Raw genomic sequence first — 21,951 nt, 5'->3', positions numbered from 1 at the left:
TAGAGTTGCCAGATTATTTTTTCACCCCAATAGCCTAACTATAGTGCCCAGTTCTGATCTGACTCTTGACTTCTCTGTCATTGATTTTCCTACCATGGACATCCTATGTACATGGACATATGTACATATCTACATGCGGATTAAGTCCCCATTCAGTTCTTATTTTCATCACACAGTGCAACTGTTAATCACATCTCTCACGACAGCCTGCCTTCATTTGCATGGTCCCCAAAGGAACCTGAGTGGCACAGTGGTTAAGCACTCGGCTGACCACGGAGATGTTTCTGGCTCAAACCCACCAGCCTCTCTGTGGGAGAACAATGCAGAAGTCTGCTTCAATAAGATTACAGCCTTGGGAACCCTATGGGCCAGTTCTACTCTGTTATACAGGTTGCTACCTGTCAGAGTTGATTCAACAGCAATGGGCTTAGTACTTTGGATCACACTTTTCCTTTAGAGCATTAGCAATTGTCCTCTCCTTCAGGACTGAGATGGGGAGCTCGCCTTCCAGCCCCATGCCTACCACTAACACAGACATCTGAGCGACATCACATTCTTCTTGAGACTTGTGTGTGTGTGCTTCCACGCTGGTATAAATCCTCTGTAAAGATGACAGCCTTGGAACGCTGGTGAGACAGTTCTACACTGTTCTGGAGGGTCCCTATAAGTCAAAATCAGTTTGATGGCAACTCACAAGAACAACAAAAGAAGACCTTTGAGCATATATAGAGGTCTAAATAAAGGTATGTACATATGTAAATAATTTATATGAGGATTGGGAAATAGAGCCATGTGCATATATGTATAGGTTTAGTATTAAGGTAGCAGATGGGCATTGGGCCTCCACTCAAGTACTCCCTCAATGCAAGAATACTTTGTTCTATTAAACTGGCATTCCATGATGCTCACCTTCCCGACACAATCACTAAACACAAAGCAGGTGCTTAAGCAAATGTGGTGAGGAAAGCTGATGGTGGCCAGCTATCAAAAGATAAAGCATCTGGGGTCTTAAAGGCTTTATGGTAAACAAACGGCCATCTAGCTGAGAAGCAACAAAGCCCACATGGAAGAAGCACACCAGCCTGTGTGATCACGATGTGTTGGAAGGATCAAGTATCAGGCATCATCAGAACAAAAAAATCATATCATTGTGAAAAAAAGGGAGAGTGCGAAGTGCAGACCCAAAGTCCATCTGTAGGCAACTGGACACCCCTTACGGAAGGGTCGTGCAGAGGAGACGAGCCAGTCAGGGTGCAGTGTAGCAACGATGAAACATACAACTTTCCTCTAGTTCCTAAATGCTTCCTCCCCACCCACTATCATGATCCCAATTCTACCTTACAAATCTGGCTAGATCAGGGGATGTACACTGGTACAGATAGGAACTGGGAACACAGGGAATCCAGGGTGGATGATCCTTTCAGGACCAGTGGTTAGGGTGGCGATGCCAGAAGGGTAGAGGGTGGGTGGGGTGGAGAGGGTGAACCGATTACAAAGATCTACATATAACCTCCTCCCTGGGGGACGGACAACAGAAAAGTGAGTGAAGGGAGACGTTGGACAGTGTACTAAGGACAAAATAATAATTTATAAATTATCTAGTGTTCATAAGGGAGTGGGGAGCAGGGAGTGAGGGGGAAAGATGAGGAGCTTATGCCAGGGACTTATGTGGAGAGCAAATGTTTTGAGAATGATGAGGGCAATTGATGTACAAATGTGCTTACACAATTGATGTATGTATGGATTGTGATAAGAATTTATGCGCCCCTAATAAAATGATTACAAAAAAAGAAGTTCTTTGACAAGATAAAGGGACACAGTAGCTCCAGCAAAGGCGCAGAGGTAGCAGCCGTGAGGGTGGCACAGGACTGGGCAGGGTGCGGCTCTGTTGTGCAGAGGGTCATGACCAGTCTGAACCGACTGGAGAGGACCTAAGAAAAACAACCAGAAGTTAGGGAGTGTTTGGGCTCTCGGATCTTTAACATCTCTTCCTGCATTTAAGAACTCTTTCTCGGCGCTGTTAAGATTGATCTAATGACATACCAAATGTAGGCAAGGATGTAGTGCACCTGAAACTCTCACACAAAGCATGTGGGAACATAAAATGGAATAACTACATTGGAAAAGAGGTTAGTGTTTCCTTAAAATTTAAACATACACTTGCCAGATGATGCATTAATCCCATTCCTGGGTATTTACCTTAAAAAATGAAAGCTTATGTAGATACAGGTATTTGTATGTGAACATGAAAGCCCATAGAGCTTCCTTGCTATAGCCCCAAAGGAAAAGCAACTCAAGTACATATCAGCAAATGGGTGAAAGGATAGAAACATTATGATTATAATGTAAGAAATTAAATTCTATTCAACAATAAAAGGAAGAAACTATTAATATGTGCTAAAAATCCAATCTAATGAAAATAGACCTATAGTTTTATAAGTAGAAATTCTGATTTATCCCAGCTTATCCAGTGAAATAATTTTGCTTCAAGGAGACAAATCTGAGGGCCTGTGACAACATGATTGAGCACACAAAATTGAACAGAACTCCAGAAATTAATAACAGATATTACATACACAATTCCTGAGTATTACTGGTTTGAGTAATGCTGACTAAAGGACATTTGTATTTTGTGAAACTTTTACTCACAAGCAATTTTTTTCATTTTAAAAAATAAGCTACAATCAGACAATACATTTGGATATTTGAACAAAAAAGGCTTTTCTCCCTTTTGGAAAATCCCTGTCTCACATCAAGAAAGACCGGTGCTTTCTGTAGGATAGTAAAGGAGTATTATAGATGATTCTGGGATTTCCATGACATGTAAAAAATACTAACACTCTTAGTTAATGTAGAGGAACAATGGATTGCTTTATTCTTATTTTTCAGTCCTTCTGAATTATCTTTTAGATCATGTATTTAGGATAGTCATATTGAAAAAAAAACAAAAAACAACAAACCCCCAACTTACTGCCATAGAGTCAGTTCTGCTTATAGTGATCCTACAAGACAGGATAGGGTTGCCCTTGTGGGATCCCAAAACGGGAACTCTTTATGGAAGTAGAACAACCTCATTTTCCCCTCTGCAGTGTAGCTAGTAGTTTTGAACTGCTGACCTTGCAACTAGCAGCCCAATGTGCAATTCACAACACCACCATAAATTAATTCATTTAATGATAAATTATACCTTCGAATGAAATCTTACCCTCATTAATATGTCAGACCGCTCGGGCAACAACATCATCTTTTAAAGTATTTGCTATTATACAGGCTTAGATATGGAACCAACTTTTAGAAACAAGTTCGTTGCTGTCCGTTCATTGCTGTCACCCAAGAATGTGTCAAAGACAGAGATTCTTGGATCTCAACCCAGTCCAAGTAACTCAAAAGCCTCAGGTGAAATCTGTGCTTTTGATGATATCCCCAGGTTATAATTTTCATATTGTCAGATGGGCACTAATACCTGAAAAAAACTTTAAGAGACCACGGAACACTTCAATCCTTTCCCTTATGCAGCAACATTCTCTCCACAGGGCTTTTCTTGCTCCTATTCGACTTGAGGTTTGTTCAGGCATTTCGTCATTGCTCGTTTGGGCACAGGGACAAAATGTGCTTATGTGCGCTTTCCACCCACTGGCTTTCCTATTTGCAACTACACATAGTGATTCTAATGCTACTTTGCCTGCTTGTCCATCTCTTTGTCCATCTCGGTTCTATGTTTTTAATTAATTTTATTATTTTTTTAAACATTTTATTAGGGGCTCATACAATTCTTATCACAATCCATACATATACATACATGAATTGTATAATGCACATCTATACATTCTTTGCCCTAATCATTTTTTTCTTTTCTTTTTTTACATTTTATTAGGGGCTCATAAAACTCTTATCACAATCCACACATATACATACATCAATTGTATAAAGCACATCTGTACATTCTTTGCCCTAATCACTCTCTAAGCATTTGCTTTCCACTTAAGCCCTCTTCACCAGGTCCTCTTTTTTTTTTCTTTCCCCTCCCTACCCGCTCCCCCCTCCCTCATGAGCCCTTGATAATGTATAGATTGTTATTTTAATTTTATTATTAACTCAAATTCTTGACCTATTTTCTATACTCACTGCTGAGTACAACCCCATTTGCTCACGTTCCTTACAAAATATACCAGACAAAACTGACTTCCATATTGTGCAGAGTAACCAGAGCAGAGAAACATGATACGATCATCTCTCTCCTCCTAAACTCAATGCTGTGGTAACGGGAAGCCAAGACACTACAAGTGATTCCATCATATTGTGGACTCACATTGACCAATTGGACCTTGATGTTATTCTTTTTCAATTACGCTGCTCTTCTGTTGTTGCTAAGTGTCTTCAAGTCATGTCAGACTCATAGCGACCCTACGTACAGCAGATTGAACCACCACCAGGTCCTGCGTTGCTTAAAAAAAAAGTCATTTCATTGGGGGCTCATACAAGGCTTATCACAATCCATACATATATCCATTGGGTCAAGCACATTTGTACATTTGCTGCCATCATCATTCTTAAAGCATTTGCTTTCTACTTCAGCCCCTGGTATCAGCTCATTTTCCCTCTTCCTCCCCACTCCCCCTTTCTCATGAACCCTTGATAATTTAAAAATTATTATTTTGTCATACTTTACACTGTCCGACGTCTCCCTTAACCCACTCTTCTGTTGTCCGTCCTCCAGGAAGGAGGTTATATGTAGATACTTGTAATCAGTTCCTCCTTTCTACCCCACCCTCTCTCCACCCTCCAGGTATCACCACTCTTACCACTGGTCCTATGGGGTTCATCTGTCCTGGATTCCCTGTCTTTCCAGTTCCCATCTATAGCAGTGTACGTCTTCTGGTCAGCTGTATTTGTAAGGTAGAATTGGGATTATGGTAGTGGGGAAATGAAGCATTAAAGAACTAGAAGAAAGTTGTTTCATCGTGGCTACACTGCACCCTGACTGGCTCATTTCCTCCCTGTGATCCTTCTGTAAGGGTATGTCCAGTGGCCCACAGATGGGCTTTGGGTCTCCAGTCTGCACTCCCCCTCATTCACAATGATATGTCTTTTTTTGTTCCTTGATGCCTGACACCTGATCCCTTCAACATCTCATGATCACACAGGCTCGTGTGCTTCTTCCATGTGGGCTGTGTTGCTTCTCAGCTAGATGGCTGTTTGCCTTCAAGCCTTTAAGACTCCAGGCGCTTTATCTTTTGATAGCTGGATACCATCAGCTTTCTCCACCACATTTGCCTATGCACCCATTTGTCTTCAGGGATCATACTGGGAAGGTGAACACACAATGATAGGAATTTTTGTTCTTTGATGCCTGATACCTGGTCCTTTCAACACCTCGTGATCACACAGGTTGGTGTGCTTCTTCCATGTGGGCTTTGCTGCTTCTCAGTTAGATGACTGCTTGTTTACCTTCAAGCCTTTATGACCCCAGATGCTATATCATTTGATATCCGGGCACCATCAGCTTTCTTCACTACATTTGCTTATGCACCCATTTGTCTTCAGCGGTTGTATCAGGAAGGTGAGCATCATGGAATGTCAGTTTAATAGAACAAAGTATTCTTGCATTGAGGGAGTACTTGGGTGGAGGTCCAATGTCCATCTGCGACCTTAATTTTAAACCTATAAATATATGCACATAGATATATTTCCCCATCATCATAAGTAAGTATATTTACATATGTACATACCTGCATCTAGACCTTCACAAATGCTCTTTACCTCCTAGTTCTTTCCTCTATTTCCTTTTACTTTCCTCTTGTCCCACTATCATGCTCAGCCTTCATTTGGATTTCAGTATTTCCTCTCAGTTACATTACCCTTGCTCAAGCCTCTTACACCCGCCTCACCACCTATTTTGGATCACTTGCTGTTCTCTTATCCCTGAGTTTGTTAGCACCACTGCTCTTAAGCTATATTAATTTTCCTGTTAAACTTTTACATTTGAATATTTTTAAAAAACATAATGAAGTACCAATGTTTACAGTTTTACTTGTAACTGGTAATATTTTTTCATTTTAGATTTCACCTAATGTTTAAAAACAAAAGCACACTGCCACCAAGTCAATTCTGACCCAATATGACCCTAATGGGCAGAATAGAACTATTCCTATAGGTTTCTGAGACTACAATTCTTTATGGCAGTAGAAAGTCTCATTTGTCTCCGGTGGAGCAGATTGTGGTCTTGAACCATTGACCTCGTGGTTTGCAGCCCAACTCATAACCAGGGCTCCTTAACATTTCCCAAGGTCAATATTACTTTGGATCCTCTATTTCAACCAGCTCTGGCTATTCATTTCTGCTTATGTCATTCAAATATAATGCACCTGCCAGCAATGAGTCTTCCAAGTCAGTGAGAATGCTAAAAACGTCAGGCTTCTATCTGGGGTGAATATCAATTGTTAGAAGAATTATTTTGTAAGGATTAAAGTGGAAATAAAATTAATTTAGATACAAACTCATAGATGCTGCATATGCTTCAGAATAGTGTTTGGTAGTTGTTGAATCATATCTCTAAACATGTGACCTTCAAAGGGGTTTTATTTGTTCCACCTATATATAGTTGGTCAGAGGAATCCTGATAGCGTAATGTTTAAGCAGCTGCTAACACAATCATCAGCGGCTCAAACACACCAGCCTTTCCATGAGAGAAAGATGTGGCAGTCTACTTCCGTAAAAATTACAGCCGACAGTCTGAGATGTTCACCTGCCTGGCACAATCGCTGATGACAATGGGTGCACAGGCAAATGTGGTGAAGAAAGCTGTTGGTGCCTGGCTACCAAAAGATATAGCACCTGAAGTCTTAAAGACCTGAAGATAAACAAGCAGTCATCTAGCGGAGAGACATGAAAACCCACATGAAAGAAGCACACTGGCCTGTCCCGACTAGATCACTGACGACAAAGCGGGTGGATAAGCAAAAGTTATGAACAAAGCTGATGGTGCCCAGCTATCAAATGATATAGCATCAGGGGTCTTAAAGGCTTGAAGACAAATCAGGAGGCCATCTAACTAATAAACAACAAAACCCACAAGGAAGAAACACACCAGCCTATCCCAACACGAACGCTGAAGACAAAGCAGGTGCAAGGGCAAGTGCGGTGAAGAAAGCTGATGGTGCCCAGTTGTCAAAATATATAGAATCTGGGGTCTCATAAGCTGGAAGATAAATAAGGGGCCATCTAACTGGAAAACAACAAAGCCCACATGGAAAATGCACAACAGCCTGTGAGATGACAAGGCATCGAAGGGATCAGGTATCAGGCATCAAAGACAAAAAAAAAAAAGATCATAGCATTGTGAATGAGGGGGAGTGCAGAGTGGGGACCCAGGACCTATCTGGGGGAAATTGGACACCCCCTTGCAGAAGGGTTGTCGGGAGGTGACGAACCAGTCAGAGTGCAGTGTGCAATGATGAAACATACAATTTTCCTCTGGTTCTTGAATGCTTCCTCCCCCTCATTATCATGATCCCAATTCTACCTTACATAACTGGCTGAACTGGGAGATGTACACCGGCATGGATAAGAACTGGAAATACGGGGAATCCAGGACAGATGAGACCCTCAGGAACAGTGGTGAGAGTGGCGATACCAGGAAGGTAGAGGGAGGATAAGGGAGAAAGGGAAATCAGATGACAAGGTCTACATGTAACCTCCTTCCTGGAGGACGGACAGCGGAGAACTGGGTGAGGAAGACGTCAGATGGTGTAAGATATGATAAAATAATAATTATTTGTAAATTATCCAGGGTTCGGGGGGAGGGGGGAACCGGGAGGGAGGAGAAAATGAGGGGCTGATGCCAAGGGCTCAGGTGGAGAGTTGGTGTTGTGAGAATGATGATGGCAGCATATGTACAAATGTGCTGGACACAAATGATGTATGTACAGATTGTAAAAAGAGTTGTATGAGCCCCTAATAAAATGATTTTTTAAATTACAGCTGAAGCGACCTTATGTGGACAGTTCTAATCGATCCTATTAGTTCTGACAGGAGTCAGAATTAGCTGTGAGCTGGAATGGACTCAATGGCAACAGGTATGGTACAGTTGGTGAATCTTATGACTGTTTCACATTAGATCTTCTGTGGTTGATCTAACTTACATAATTAACTTTACTTCCTCCCTTGCGCCCCATGTGTTTTTCTTAAGCTCTCATAAGAGTTCCCATAGGAAATAGGAACCAGGGTACATTGCACTTACTTTTCAATTCTTCTTTTTCTGATCTTTCTTACATAAAGGAGGGTTTATGGGGGGGGGAGTCATTTTAACAGTGTTATTGGTATACAATGAATTGGTGAAGACGTATCATATAATTGAAACATGCAATCAAAATAAGAATAGTGCAATTATCACCATAATCAATGCCAGAACATTTCATTCTTTCTTATATCCATTTACCCCACCCCAACCCCACTTCCTCTACCAAGATAATTATTAATCCAGTTACTGTCTTCATAGATTTACCTATCCTGGATTTGACATGCAGACAATCATAGAAAACACAAATAAACAACAACAAAGACAAGACAAAACAGAGCAAAACCTCAATCAAAAAGAATGAAGAAAATATAAAAAACCGAACAAGTTTAAATGGGTCAAAAGGGAGATTAAATGATAAGGTGTTACATTTTCACCTAACTATATCTGCCATAATTAACTTTATACTGTTCTCTGTCTGATAGCAAGGCTGCTCGTATCTCTGAACTATAGTGAGAGGGGATTCCCCGGAGGCCTAATCCGTATGAGGCCCCTACAAATGCACATGCATTTTGGGCTTCCACTCTCTTCCATAACCTTCTATACCATTCCCTCCTTCAGATTTGGAATTATGTATAAGCCTTGGATCACACAGGCCACTGTGTTCCTTTCATGTGAACTTAGTTGATGTCTCATTTAGGTGACTACTTGTTTTAAGCAAGCCACCAAGACCCCAGATGCTCTTCTTTCTCATAGCTAGGAGCCACTTGCTTCTTCACCAAAGCTTGCTATAGCATCCATACCTTCAGAGATCTCTTTATGAAGACAAGTATTGAGGAGGACCATATCATAAGAACCAACTGTTCTCAGATTAGGGTTAAGTGCAAGTCCCAAATCCATCATTACCCATAGAGACATCATGATAGAGAACATTATAAGTCATCCACTAGGGCATAAAGTAATGTTATGGATATTGTCATTAATTTAGCCATTGACATAGAATTTTAAATATTGTTGAAAAAAGGAAATTATATATATATAACTATAGTCCATCTTTTCAGATTACAATACATAAATTGCTGACTTGTACAGATTAAACTCTTCAGTGACTAGACATTATTTACATGAACAATGGAAGTTGGTAATAAGGCAAAACTTTCAGTAATATTCACAAATGCAGGATCATGCCTACTAGACATGTCATAAGAAAGATTATTAGAGCATTAAAATGGTTGTTATATGGTAGTCCTGGGATACCAATCATTGAATACCCTCAAAGGAAAAGATCTGAACAAAAGTCCAATGACCACCAATTTCATTACTTTAAGATAGCAGCCATCAGCTTCTTCTCACAGGGTGTTTCAGCCTTTAGTCACAGGCAGTATGTCAGTTCCTTAAATCCGCTAAAGGCCAGTTTGAAGTAGGGCCTAGTTTGCTTAGTGGAGTTTCCACATCGAATCCTTTTAGTGTGGCCTATGAAGGATGGTGCTCCTCAAATTGACAGAGTCTAAAGTTCCAGTCAAAGTCTGTAATACACAGCTGGGGTCACCAAGGCCTGGGCAGACACTAGTCAGAAGTGTCCAATTAGGAACACAGTGCCAGGTATATTCTGCCTTTGGATCCTATATAATTATTGTTTTCCCCAAGAAGAGGCTGTTCTACCTGGTTTATGAACAAACAGACATGTGATCACCTTCTCTGAGACTTGACTTGAATTTCCAGTAAGGTTTGCTTATTACTCTGGCAGGAAGGGGTGTCTGTTGATTTGGGATGGCAGTAGAACACCCCAAATCTGCTGTATGGCAGAAGCTGAATGGTTTTCTCCCTCCCCCAATCCTGAAAGGCTGACCTTAGCTGAGGTGAGATTTCCTCTGTAGAAGTGGTTTTTAAAACGTACATATGAAGAGGGTGATAAATGGTTCGTGGGCACCGGGTGGGCTTTCTGCCTTGTTACTTGCAATGAGGATTAGATGATTACATAATCTGAGAGCAGAAGCCTGACTTTGTCTTGATATTTATCTTTATAGCAGTGAGCTCATACAATAGTTGTCCTTTTGTGGTTAACTAACTTTACTCAGTATAATAATTTCCAGATCCATCCATGCCATGATCCCAGGTCCGTTCATTGCTGTTTTCAGGGGTGTGTCGTATTCCAAGGAGCCCTGGTAGTGTAGTCATTTTGAGTTGGGCTGCTAACTGCAAGGTCAACAGTTTGAAACCACTAGCTCTTCCCTGGGAAAAAGGCAGGGCCTTCTATGAAGAGTTACAGCCCTGGAAACTCAGAGAGACCATTCTACCCTGTCCTATAGGGTCACTATGAGTCATCACTGACTTGATGGCAGCAATTTTTAGTGTTTTTGAATACTATTCCATTGTGTGTATGTACCCGTTTCTTCAACCATTCTTCTGATGAGCATTTGAGCAGTTTCCAGCTCCTTGCTGTTGTGAACTGTGCTGCAATGAACACGAGAGAGCACGTGTCTGTTCGTGGTCTGTCTCTTACTGGGTTGTATGGTGTTTCTATTCAGTTGCTGTAGGTAGCACTATATCACTTTCTATAATTGCTGTACATATTTACACACCTACCTACCAGCAGTGTGTAAGAATTCAAGTTTCTCCATACTGTTGTTGTTCTCAACGTTTTTTTAATTGGTTATCATTGTGGTTATAAGATGATGTCTCATCCTTGATTTTATTTGCACCTCTTGGATGGCTAGTGACCTTGAACATTTCCTCATGTCCTTGCTAGCCAGTTGAGTGTTGTCCCTTATGAATTCTCTATTCATATCCTTTCCCACCTATTAATCGATTTTCTCTTCTTATTGAGGTATTGCAGAATTCTATAGCTTTTAGTAAGTAGTTCCTCGTTTGTCATTGCTAATGACTTTTTACCAATCTATGGGCTAAGGTGAAGCCTGTTGATGTGCATTTGTCTTATTTGTAATAGGTCCCAGTCCCCTATTTTATTTTCCATTGTGTGTGCTTTCTTAATGACACATGGTTGTCTGTGTATGCTCTACAAAACAATCCTCACGTTTGTCCCAATTTTCTCACTGATGATCCTTGTAGCTCTGGGGTTTGTTTAGCTTCGGGTTTCTTATCCATGTTAATTTCATTTTTGTGCATGAAGTGAGGTATGGGTCCTGCCTCATTATGCTGTGGGTGGACATCTAATATTTCCAGCACCATTTACTGAAGAGGGTTTCCCTTTCCCACTTAATGCTTTTCACTCTTTTGTCAAAAATCAATTGCCTGCAGGTGGATGCTTTTATTTCTGGGTTTAAAAAAAATCCTATTGCAATGTGTTTATCATTGTACCAAAGGCTTGTACAGTTTGTATACAAGGGATGTACTCTCAGGGGATCCACCAGTCTCTCTCAGAGCAGAAAATCTGGTCTTTTTAACGATTTAAAATTTTTCCCCTACATTTTTCTCCCTTTGTACCCTGGATCTTCTATTGTGATCCCAAATCAGAGTACTTTGTCCAGATTTTATTTTAGACAGCGGATAGGTAAAATAATGGAATTTTCTTAATATGCTAGTGTCAGTCACTAACCGCTCGTTGCTGTTGTTGTTACGATGCCGTAGAGTCAGTTCTGACTCTATGCACAGCCGAATGAAGCATTGTGAGGTCTCAACCTAGTCTCAAAATTGTTCTTGCATTCGAGCCCAGTGTGCAAATACATCTTATGAAGGCTTTCCTCTTACTTACTTGGGCTTCAATTTGTTTATATAGTCTGCGACCCCTTCTTCTAGCATTCAGACTTGTTTCACTGAAATTTCTGTCTCCAAAAGCTCGTGGTGAGAAGGTAGAGAATTCAAGGGCAGGTCAAATACGGAACATTCAGCCACCTGTCAGGGCAATGGATTCCACCCTTGGCTAACTGTGAGAATCAGTTGAGAAGCTTTTTGCTTTTTTTTTTTTAATATACAGATTCCCACACTGCTTCTGAGACCTAGTGAATAAGGGGATCTGTGGGTAAATTCTGGTCATTTATAAATTAAAAAGCTCCCCAGGTGATGCTGAGGATCAGTCAAGGCTGTGAACCAGCCATAAGAAACTGGTAAATGAGTAAATTTGAATGCCATTGAACGGAAGTGTGACAGACTAAATATAACTTCTACAGTTGATACCCACCAAAGAAAATATGTAAATGAAGTCTATGAGAATGAATTCAGGTACTGGCCGTGCAACTCTTTCCCTAATGGACTTATTTCTTAAATTAGTATAAGTTACCTAGTTTGAAAATCGTAAATGCCATTGCATTGAGTTTGAAGAGTGATGGCAACGTTTAGCCTGACTTTAAGTAGACACGTCACATTAACTACTCTCAGGGTGACTTCCTGGACACTGTTGTTATTTCCTTAGTTGCCATGGAGCCAGCCCTGGGCGACCCCGTGTGTTACATAACAGAACTGCTTCTTTAGGGCTTTCTGGGCTGTTATCTTATAGGAGATCTTGAGGCCTTGACTTTGTACTGCTGCTGGGGATTGAACTCTCAACCCTGGCTTAACAGTGGAGCGCAAATAATTTACTCCACCCAGAGACCTAGACATTGTTATATTCAAATAACGCAAATTTTCTAATTCAAATATCCTGCTCTCGGTCTAAGATCGTCCCCTATAATCCCGTTTACCTACTCAGTTCCTCCCTGTGGATCTTTTCTTTTTTTCTTTTTAACTTCACTGGGACATTTTGACTCTCTATTAATCAATGACTACTCTTTTTTTGTTTCCTTCCCTAAATCATCTAGCAGCTATAAACCAAAAAAATGAATAACACATCTGCCTTTAGCATAAGCTCTTTTGCCCATGTGCTTTCATATCAGAAGGGTTTAGAAAACCCCAATCTTAAATTAACGCTACTTTGTGCTTTCTCTGTTCCTGAACGCTGTCATAGGACATCATGCCACACGTCACTCTGGTGGCACGATAAATCCAGGGTAACCAATTTCAAAAGGGTTCTCAATCTTGCATGGCAAAGAAGTTTGTTCTTCTGGTTCACTGACGTTCCCAACGGTCACTTCATACCTTCTTAACATTCCTTAACCCCTTTAGCGCACTGCCCCCTCCTGCCTTCCCACTCACTACGCAGCCAGTCACCAAGACCACTGAGACCGCCAAAGATACTCTCCCCATACCTGCCACAATCCCACAAGCCTCCATCTGCACACTCTTTGTCCATCTCCCCTCCTGGCTTTTTTATCTAAGGTCAAGAACATCTGGGGTTCTGTTCCCACCCGACTTTTTTCAGAAAATCTTACACTACCAATTCATTTCCTATCAGATCCCACTGCTTCCTCACACTGGTTCGCTGTATGCTAACATCTAAACATACAAAAACATCTTTCACGTTTTAAAAAGTCTCTTGTGTTCAGACATCCTTTGGACACTTTCAGAATCATACTTTTTTAACCACCTAAAGAGTTTTAACCTTTTACCGAGGTGCCATCATTTTCAACGTGTTTTACTCATACCCAGCCTGCTCCAGTCTGACCCCTTCCTGTCTCGCTCCAACAAGTGTTTCTGCCCCTGTGGGTTTCAGAGACTGCGAGTCTCCCCAGGTGCAAAAGCTTTCTCTTTCTGTGCAGTATGCTTTCCCCGCCTCCCTGTTAGAGCCCGACCCCTCAGCCACCTCCTAGTACCAAACCCAACGGATGCTTTTCTATCTATTCTAAGTCCAATTTGACATTGTTAACCTCTCTTTTCTTCCTGGATGACTTTGTTTAGCTGGTTTGCACAGTAATAATATCTACTAGCTTTCTATTTAACTCCCTGGCCTTATTTTCTGTATATAAAAGTTTTTTTTTTTTTAAAAAAACCACACATTTCCCTCATTTTCTTGTCCTTAAATGAATTTCTCTAGGCTCCATTCTTTTTAAAAATCATTTCACTGTAGACTCTTATCACAACCCATCCATTCATCCATTGTATCAAGCACATTCATATATTTGTTGCCATCATCATTCTCAAAATATGAGCTTTCTACTTGAGCCCTTGGTATCAGCTCCACATTTTCCCCCTCCCTCCGCACCCCTCCCTCATGAACCCTTGATAATTTATAACTTATTATTTTGTCATATCTTACACTATCCGACATTTCTGTTGTCAGCCGCCCAGGGAAGTAGTTATATGTAGATCCTTGTAATTGGTTCCCCCTTTCCAACCCACCCTCCCTCCATCCTCCTGGTATTGCCACTCTCACCACTGGTCCTGAAGGGATCATCCATCCTGGATTCCCTGTGTTCCCAGTTCCTATCTGTACAAGTGTACATCTTCTTCTCTAGTCAGATTTGTAAGGTAGAATTGGGGTCATGAGAGTGGGTCATGGGGGAGGAAGCATATAAGAACTAGATGAAGGTTGTATGCTTCATCATTGCTACACTGCACCGACGACGGGCTCTTCTCCTCCCCGCGACACTTTGGTAAGGGGATGTCCAGTTGTCTAGGCTCCATTCGTATCTGTTTCCACAGCCAAATAAATGTATAACCAAGTACATGTAGTTGATTTAGAAATGCTATATCCGGCTTGTCTGTGTCTTCTGTGCCTAAAAAATATCCATATTATTTTGCATCTGTGTGATACTTCAACCTCGATGCATCAAACGTTGAACTAGCAGGCTTTCCTCCAGTATGTGTTTGTTCTCTTCCAGGGTTTTCAAGCTCATGGAATAGTACCACCACCCAAGACTGAGATAGTGATACCAGGAAGGGGAGGGGAAGGGGGAGGGGAAGGGGAGGGGAGAGGGGGAACCAATCACAATGGTCTATATATAACACCCCTCCCGGGGGGGGGGGGGGACAATGGAAAAACAGCTGAAGGGGGACATCGGTCAGTGTAATATGTGAAAAAATATATAAATTTTCAAGGGTTCATGAAGGAGGGAGGGGGGTGAGGGGGAAAATTAGCTGATACCAAGGACTCAAGTAGAAAGAAAATGTTTTGAGAATGATGATGGCAACATATGTACAAATGTGCTTGACACAATGGATGCACGTGTTGTGATAAGAACTGTCAGAGCCCCCAATAAAATGATTAAAAACAACAAAGGAAAGTACCACCATTCATGCAGCTGCATAACTTAAACATCTTGGGTTTGTCTATACATTACTGCTTTTCACACTAGTATTTAATGCATCGTTGAGAGTCATGTTTTTTGTAATTATCTTTCATATTATTTGTAACTACCATTTTTATCAATTCACACTTTTCATATCTTCTGTTCACCCTACTTCAAGTTACCCCATCTCTAACTTGAAAAATAAAAACACTAGTTTTTAATTGATTTCCTTTCAACTCTAGTTCCTTTCCCATTCTAGCCTGTAAAAAAATTTTTATGGTGAAAATGTGCACATCAAACACTCATCAGTACAACTTCCACTTTACAATTCAGTGACGTTGGTCTTCTTCACGCTGTCACACTGTGATGGTTATCCTTTTATAAAATACTCCACTACCATTATCAAATGTCTCCTAAATGAAAACGCCCCCTTTCTCCACTCTCACATCTTTGGAAACATTCATTGTCTTTGGTTTTTAGATACTTACTTATTTCATTAAATGACAGCACACAGTATTTGTCCTTCTGCAACTGGATGACATCACTCAGCATACTGTCAAGCTTCATCCCTGTTGGAGCATGCATCCAAACTTATTAAATACTTTAATTGGGGGTTCTTACAACTCTTAAAACAATCATCCATTCATCCATTGTGTCAAGCGCATTTGTACATATGTCGTCATCATTTTCAAAGCATTTTCTTTCTACTTGAGCCCTTGATATCTGCTCAAACTTATCCTTTACAGCGGAATTATATTCCATTGTTGGGTCATACCACATTTTGCATATCCATTCCTCTGTTGATGAGTTTTTTTTCTTACCTTTAAGGTATTGTGTCAACTCTCCAGTAACTATTGGAGGATAGCCTTCACTTCTGAGTGATTGGAAAACAACAACAGCGAACAGCACCACCAGTCATTCCATTGTTAATACTGGGATTCTGGGCCATATGGAAATTCTATGTTCCATTTTTTTTTTTTTTGAGGAATTGCCAACCTCTTTCCACAGTGGTTGCACCTTTTTTTCATTACCACCCGCAAAAGAAGCCGTTTCCAGAATCTCCTCAGCCTTGCCAACGTTAGCTGTTGGTCTGTTCTTGTCATTAGCATTCGAATGGCGGTGGAGATGGCGTGGCTAACGACTAATGAAAATGACCTTGAGCATCTGGACACTGCTATGGAGTGTTAGGCAGCTGACTCATGTGTAAGCTGTTTCAGAAAGTGTTGCATGTGGACCCTTCTATGGCGCATACTCTGTGGGCAGCTGACTAACTCATGTGTAACCTGTTTCAGAAAGTGTTGCATGTGGACCCTTCTATGGCGCATACTCTGTGGGCAGCTGACTAACTCATGTGTAACCTGTTTCAGAAAGTGTTGCTCACTAATGTTTGAATGACAAGGGAGAGACAAACCGGAACAACTTATGGAAGTACATTCTGTTGTACGAATCTGTGTTTCCATCTGGCACAAGAGTCATCTGTCTGGATAACTTCCTGTAATACTTTTGTTGGAAAATATGCTACAGTTAATTCCTTCAGCTTTAGTTTGCTGAAAAAGTGTTTTTTCTGCATTAAAAAATATATTTCTCTAGGTGTAGACTTTTAAATCAACATTTTTTTCCTGCAGTACTTAAAAACAATCATTTATCTTTTTATTCTAGATTTTATGCTATCAAAGCCAGGGACCATAGAGTTTCGTGGTAATAGCCCACATATTTGAATAGTGCCCATAATGCATTAGGTCCTTAAAAATGGTGGTTTTTCTTGTTCTTATGGGGCTTTTTGGTTTAATTTTAACTTTTTTCAATGCAGTACTTCTTGTTCTCATTGTTTCTGACAATAAACGGTGCTTATTCTTATAAGTCTTTAAAGAAATGTATTTTCTCTGGTGGCTTTTAAGATTTTCTTTTTATAATTGGCTTTAAATAATTTGATTATAATATGCCTCAGTGTACTCCCCCCCTCCCATATTTCTTGTGCCTATAGTTTGGGGAGTTTCTCTGATCTCTGTACTATAGTTTTAAAAACTGATCATAATTTTGGTCATTATTTCTTCAAATAGTATGCTCTATCCTATAGCCCCTTCTTTAAGGACTCTACTTATGTGAGTGTCAGACCGTGAAAAGTTAACGCCAGCTCCCGGATGCTCCGCTTTCCTTGTGTTCTGTCTCTCTGAGTTTTCATTTTGAATGAGGTTCCTTTGCTATATCTTCATATTTACTAATCTTTTACTTGACACGGTCGAACCTACTGCCAGTACTGTTCAGTGCATTTCTCATTCAGACATTGTAATTTTTACCTCCCAAATCTTCAACTTTGGTCTTTTTCATATCTTCCAGGGTTTCACTTTTGGGGACAACAGATGGAATATAGTTACCATTATTGTTTGAGTGCTGTTTTGACAGGATACTTGCTGTTTCTAGCCTGTATGTTGGTTCTGAGTAGGTTCTGATTCATTTCTTTGCCACCTCATCACAGGCAGTATTTTCTTGCTTCTTTACATGCCTACTAATTTTAAAATTAGATGTTAGACATTTACCCTTTGAAATGTTAGACTCTTTATTGTATGTCCTGTAAATGTCCACGAGCTTTTCAGGGCTGCCGTCAGCTTACTTGGAAAGAGTTCGATCCTTTTGGGTCTTGCTTTTAAGGGTGAAATAAGAGCAGTACTAAATAGAATGCTAATTTTCTCATCACAAAGCCAACATTTTCTCGGTGTTCTACCTACTATCACAGGAACCTTGAGACTTCTCATCAAGATTGTGAAAACAGACCTATCTCTGGTCTTCTGTAATTTACAGGCATTGCCACAGCTACTCATTGTGAGCGGCTCCACCCCTTTGGCCACAGGTGTGTTACTTATGTGCATATACTGATTAGTATTCAGATGAATACTCCAGGTAGGTTTCAAAACTCCCCTTTTGTGCAGCTCTTTCTTCTTCGTGCCTCTGTCCTGTGAATCCTACCTGTCTCTGTCTCCCTAGTCTCTCAGCAGTGTCTTTTCAATTCTGGAAATTCATTGCACTCCACGGGGCTTCTTCTTCTTGGGCAGCAACCTGGAAATTATTTCAAGACAGTAAGGTGGGCAATCACAAATCCCATCTCACTGGCTTCCCTTACTTCTCCTTTCATTGTCTGGCATCCAGTGTCTTCCAAATCATTGATTCTTACTTTTCGTCCATTTTTTGTTGTTGTTCTTGTTACTGATACTGTGCAATCCACTTCCGCTCACAGTTCTCAGTTTCTATGGACATAAATTGGAAAAGTAAAGTTAAAATTAGTTCATGCATACTATAGCTTCTCTCAGATGATGCATCTAACAGACTCCAGGGAGCTGGTATAATTGGAGACTAGCTGCAGGTCCTTGTTGTTAGTTGTCATTCAATTAGCTCCCGGAGTTGAGGTGAGAATTGATAAGGATCAGCATTCTCCTACAAGTTTCTACAAATAAAACGAGGTTGATTTATTTTTGTAGGAGAAGAACAGTAGCTTCAACTGGCAAAGGAGAATCGGTAAAATCTAGAAGTTCCAAGTTCTCAGCTTCATTGGAATCTGACAATGTCCCCATCCCAACAATCACGGTCTCTCTTTTTATGTCAGTGCCTCAGCTTCAACATAAGAAACCGTATGAGGCCATGAATTCAATTTACATTGTAACTCCACCACCCTACTGATTTAATTTTAGGCTTCTTTATTCATCAATCTTAATTCTTTGGCTACAGGACTGAGAATTTATCGCAGTGATCCTTTTCTTCTTTAGTTTTCTTTCTTCCTTTTTTGTGGTTTCCAGAAACAGCACTATAACTTCTAGCTATATCGAATCTGTAACTCAAAATCACCTTGGAAGCTTTACCATGGGGTATGTGCCGTAAAAAGAAAGAGGCATTCGTGAGCTACAATAATATTGAATTACACATCCAAATATTCAGTACCTTACCAGTAAGTCTTTCTTTTCTAGTCACGCTGTTGCAGTTTGGCTGATTTACACTGAGCTTAAGGGGGGAACTTAGCTGTAAGAGAATTAACCTGTCCTGGACTATTAATCACAAGGTCAGAAGTTCAAGCCCACCAGATGCTTCTAAGAAGGAAGTTGAGGTTTTCTGGTCCCATGAAGATTTATAGTCCTGAAAACTCATAAGTACACTTCTTCTCTGCCCTGTAGGGTCAGTGTGAGTTGAGATTGACTCAGTGGTAGTAAGTTTGGGGTCTTTTGTTGGCTCCAGGGTATGATTGGATTCAAGTCAGTTTTACATGTTTTTTGTCCTGGGGCCCAGGATGACATTCTGTTGTTAATTAGGTATGCTGTTTTATGACAGATAATTGAAACCCAAGGAAATAATTTCCATCATAGAGGCAAATTGAAGGTTTCTGTTTGTATAAAATGTGCTGAAACTCTATTGGCCAAAAAGAAAGTCACTTGGCCACCTCCAACATCAATGGGTATGGAAGGGTGAAGAAACTCTGCTACCATGGGGGTGGGGGGTGGGGAACCCTCACTGTCATCTCGTCAATGCTGACTCAAAGTAACCCAACCAGTCAGAGCGGAACCGCTCCTTTGAGCTTTGGAGACTTTTCAATCTGTACTGGAGCAGACAGCCTCACCTTTCTCTCGAGTAGCAGCTGGTAGATTTGAATTGCGGACCTCGTGGTTAGCAGCTCAGTGCATAACCCAGTATGCCACCAAGGTAGTGACTAGTAGACAAATGATTCTGGGCAAACTAATTCAATTTATAAGAATGTGACCTAGATAAATTGTCAGAAGCATACTCCAAAGTTACCAACCCTGTACTTGCAACAAGATGAAAACAAACAAATAAGTTACCAAAATACTCACATAAGGGAGAGTTAAATAAAGCAGGGATGTTACTGCAGCGATCAGGTAGGCACACAGAAGGGAACACACTGATGGGACACGGAGAAGTGAAAAAGCATGGCGCCGAAAGAAAGACAAATTGCCAGTTTTAGGACCAAACTGTTCCTCGAGCAATTGGGAAGAACATGGCATTTCTTCCTCGGGAAGCTTTGTTGTTTGGTCAATGCAGAATCTCTCGCTCTGAAAGGGAAAGCCGGAGGGCAGTCTAGAGAGGAGGGGTTTAGAAAAGTCAGGGGTTAACTTTCTCAGGCTGAGAGAGTAACAAGAGTGTTCAGATTTTGCCTTGGCAACCTGAAAGATGGACTGTTGGAGCCCTTGACCCGGAAAGCGAGCAGCAAAGAGAAGTTGCACACCCAGCATGGCAGCGGTCTGGGACTAGGGACAGATAGCTTCTGTCGTGAAAATAAACAACCTCTAACGTTGTGGAGGCATTTGATCTTATTTTTAACTTTATAATGTATATCAGTATACTGCATGATGTTTTTAACTCGGAGAAAAGAATGAGACACACTCTTACAACTAAGTAACACTGGGATAGCAAACCGTCACTGCTGTACCCATCAGTTACAGAACTGAGGCCTCATGGTTTAGCTGATTGATTGATGTTCAAACTGAGACCGGTGTAGATGGGTGAAGTCTTGTTCGTTTTCCATTTTTCCATGCTAACTGATCCCTGGGGAGTGCAAATGGTTTCCCCTTAACTGCTAACCCAGAGGTTAGCAGTTGGCACCCACTCAGCAGGTCCACAGAGGGACGGAATGATGATCCGCTTCTGTGAAGATTACAGCCACGAAAACTCGATGGATCCCACCTATACTTTATAACACGTGGGGTTGTTATGAGTCTGAATTACTTATGGGAATATTTTTGTTGTGCGTTTTTGCTATTACTAGAACTCCATAAAATACTTTTAGAAAATCTATCATCAACCTCTTCTTGATGCTTTGGAAACTGCAGAATTGAGAGCTCTCTTATAAGAGGAAAGAATAAGCAAGGTGGAGGTGGATGGATTCAGGTGATCTAGAGTAATCCTGTCAATAGAGCGTTCTGCATTGATGGAACACTGTAACTGTAGACTCTAAGACTTTAGCTCCCACTGGCTGAATGAACCTAATGAATATTTTAAATGTGACTAGTATACTTGGGGGGCTGAAATTCCCATTTTATTTAAATGTAAATGGTCCCATGTGATTAGTGGCTACAGAATTGGGCAACACAGAGCATCTAGACAAAGGCAAGACAAGTGAGTGAAAAAGAAATAATACAGAAAAAAGTTAGAGCTAACAAAGATCGGCACTGGATTTCTGGAAGTCACATGGAATAGAAATGTAAACCATATCACTGATTTGTTGAAAGTAAGGTAGACTGGACGGAGATTGTGTGAGATATGGAAACACTCAGCTAACATACGTGCTGTAGAATGTAAAGTTGGAAAATATACTTCTATGAGTAGAGACGAGGTTGGAAGAATATACAGTTATGCATCACTTAATAAATGATTGTTTGTTCTGGGAAACAGGATGTTATATGTTTGGATGGTGAGCATGACTAAATTACAAGCAATCACTTTCACTGATTTTCTACCTTTGTGTCCTTAAATAATCATCTGTTTCACTTTCAAATTGATACTTCTCTTTTGCCTCTCATTGCTGTTATCACTACCTGGCTTTGCTGTGTATAGGAGCCATGATGCATTTCATGGTTGGACTTTTGAAAGAAACTTAGAGAGAGAGATAACACTAAGACTAAAGAGACAGGCAATCGACTGAGTGCTGCCTACAAA

The 21,951-nt window shown here is 40.7% G+C and overlaps 1 protein-coding gene across 1 annotated transcript in view; it reads right to left on the bottom strand.

Moving 5' to 3' along the window:
* The window catches only part of LOC142439784 (complement receptor type 1-like), a 248,207-nt gene that overhangs the window by 185,669 nt on the left and 40,587 nt on the right, over window positions 1-21,951 (bottom strand). Inside the window, exons 2-3 of the mRNA XM_075542389.1 lie at window positions 18,467-18,539; window positions 15,786-15,866 (exon numbers count right to left, since the gene is read on the bottom strand). Of these exons, the coding sequence (XP_075398504.1) occupies window positions 15,786-15,866; window positions 18,467-18,539 (154 nt within the window). The remainder of the gene's footprint in view (window positions 1-15,785; window positions 15,867-18,466; window positions 18,540-21,951) is intronic.

This window comes from Tenrec ecaudatus, chromosome 1 (assembly GCF_050624435.1).
Source record: "Tenrec ecaudatus isolate mTenEca1 chromosome 1, mTenEca1.hap1, whole genome shotgun sequence".
In the NCBI taxonomy this organism is placed as follows: domain Eukaryota; kingdom Metazoa; phylum Chordata; class Mammalia; order Afrosoricida; family Tenrecidae; genus Tenrec; species Tenrec ecaudatus.
Note: the sequence above shows the minus strand (reverse complement) of the source record. Positions and strands in the feature narration are given on the sequence as shown.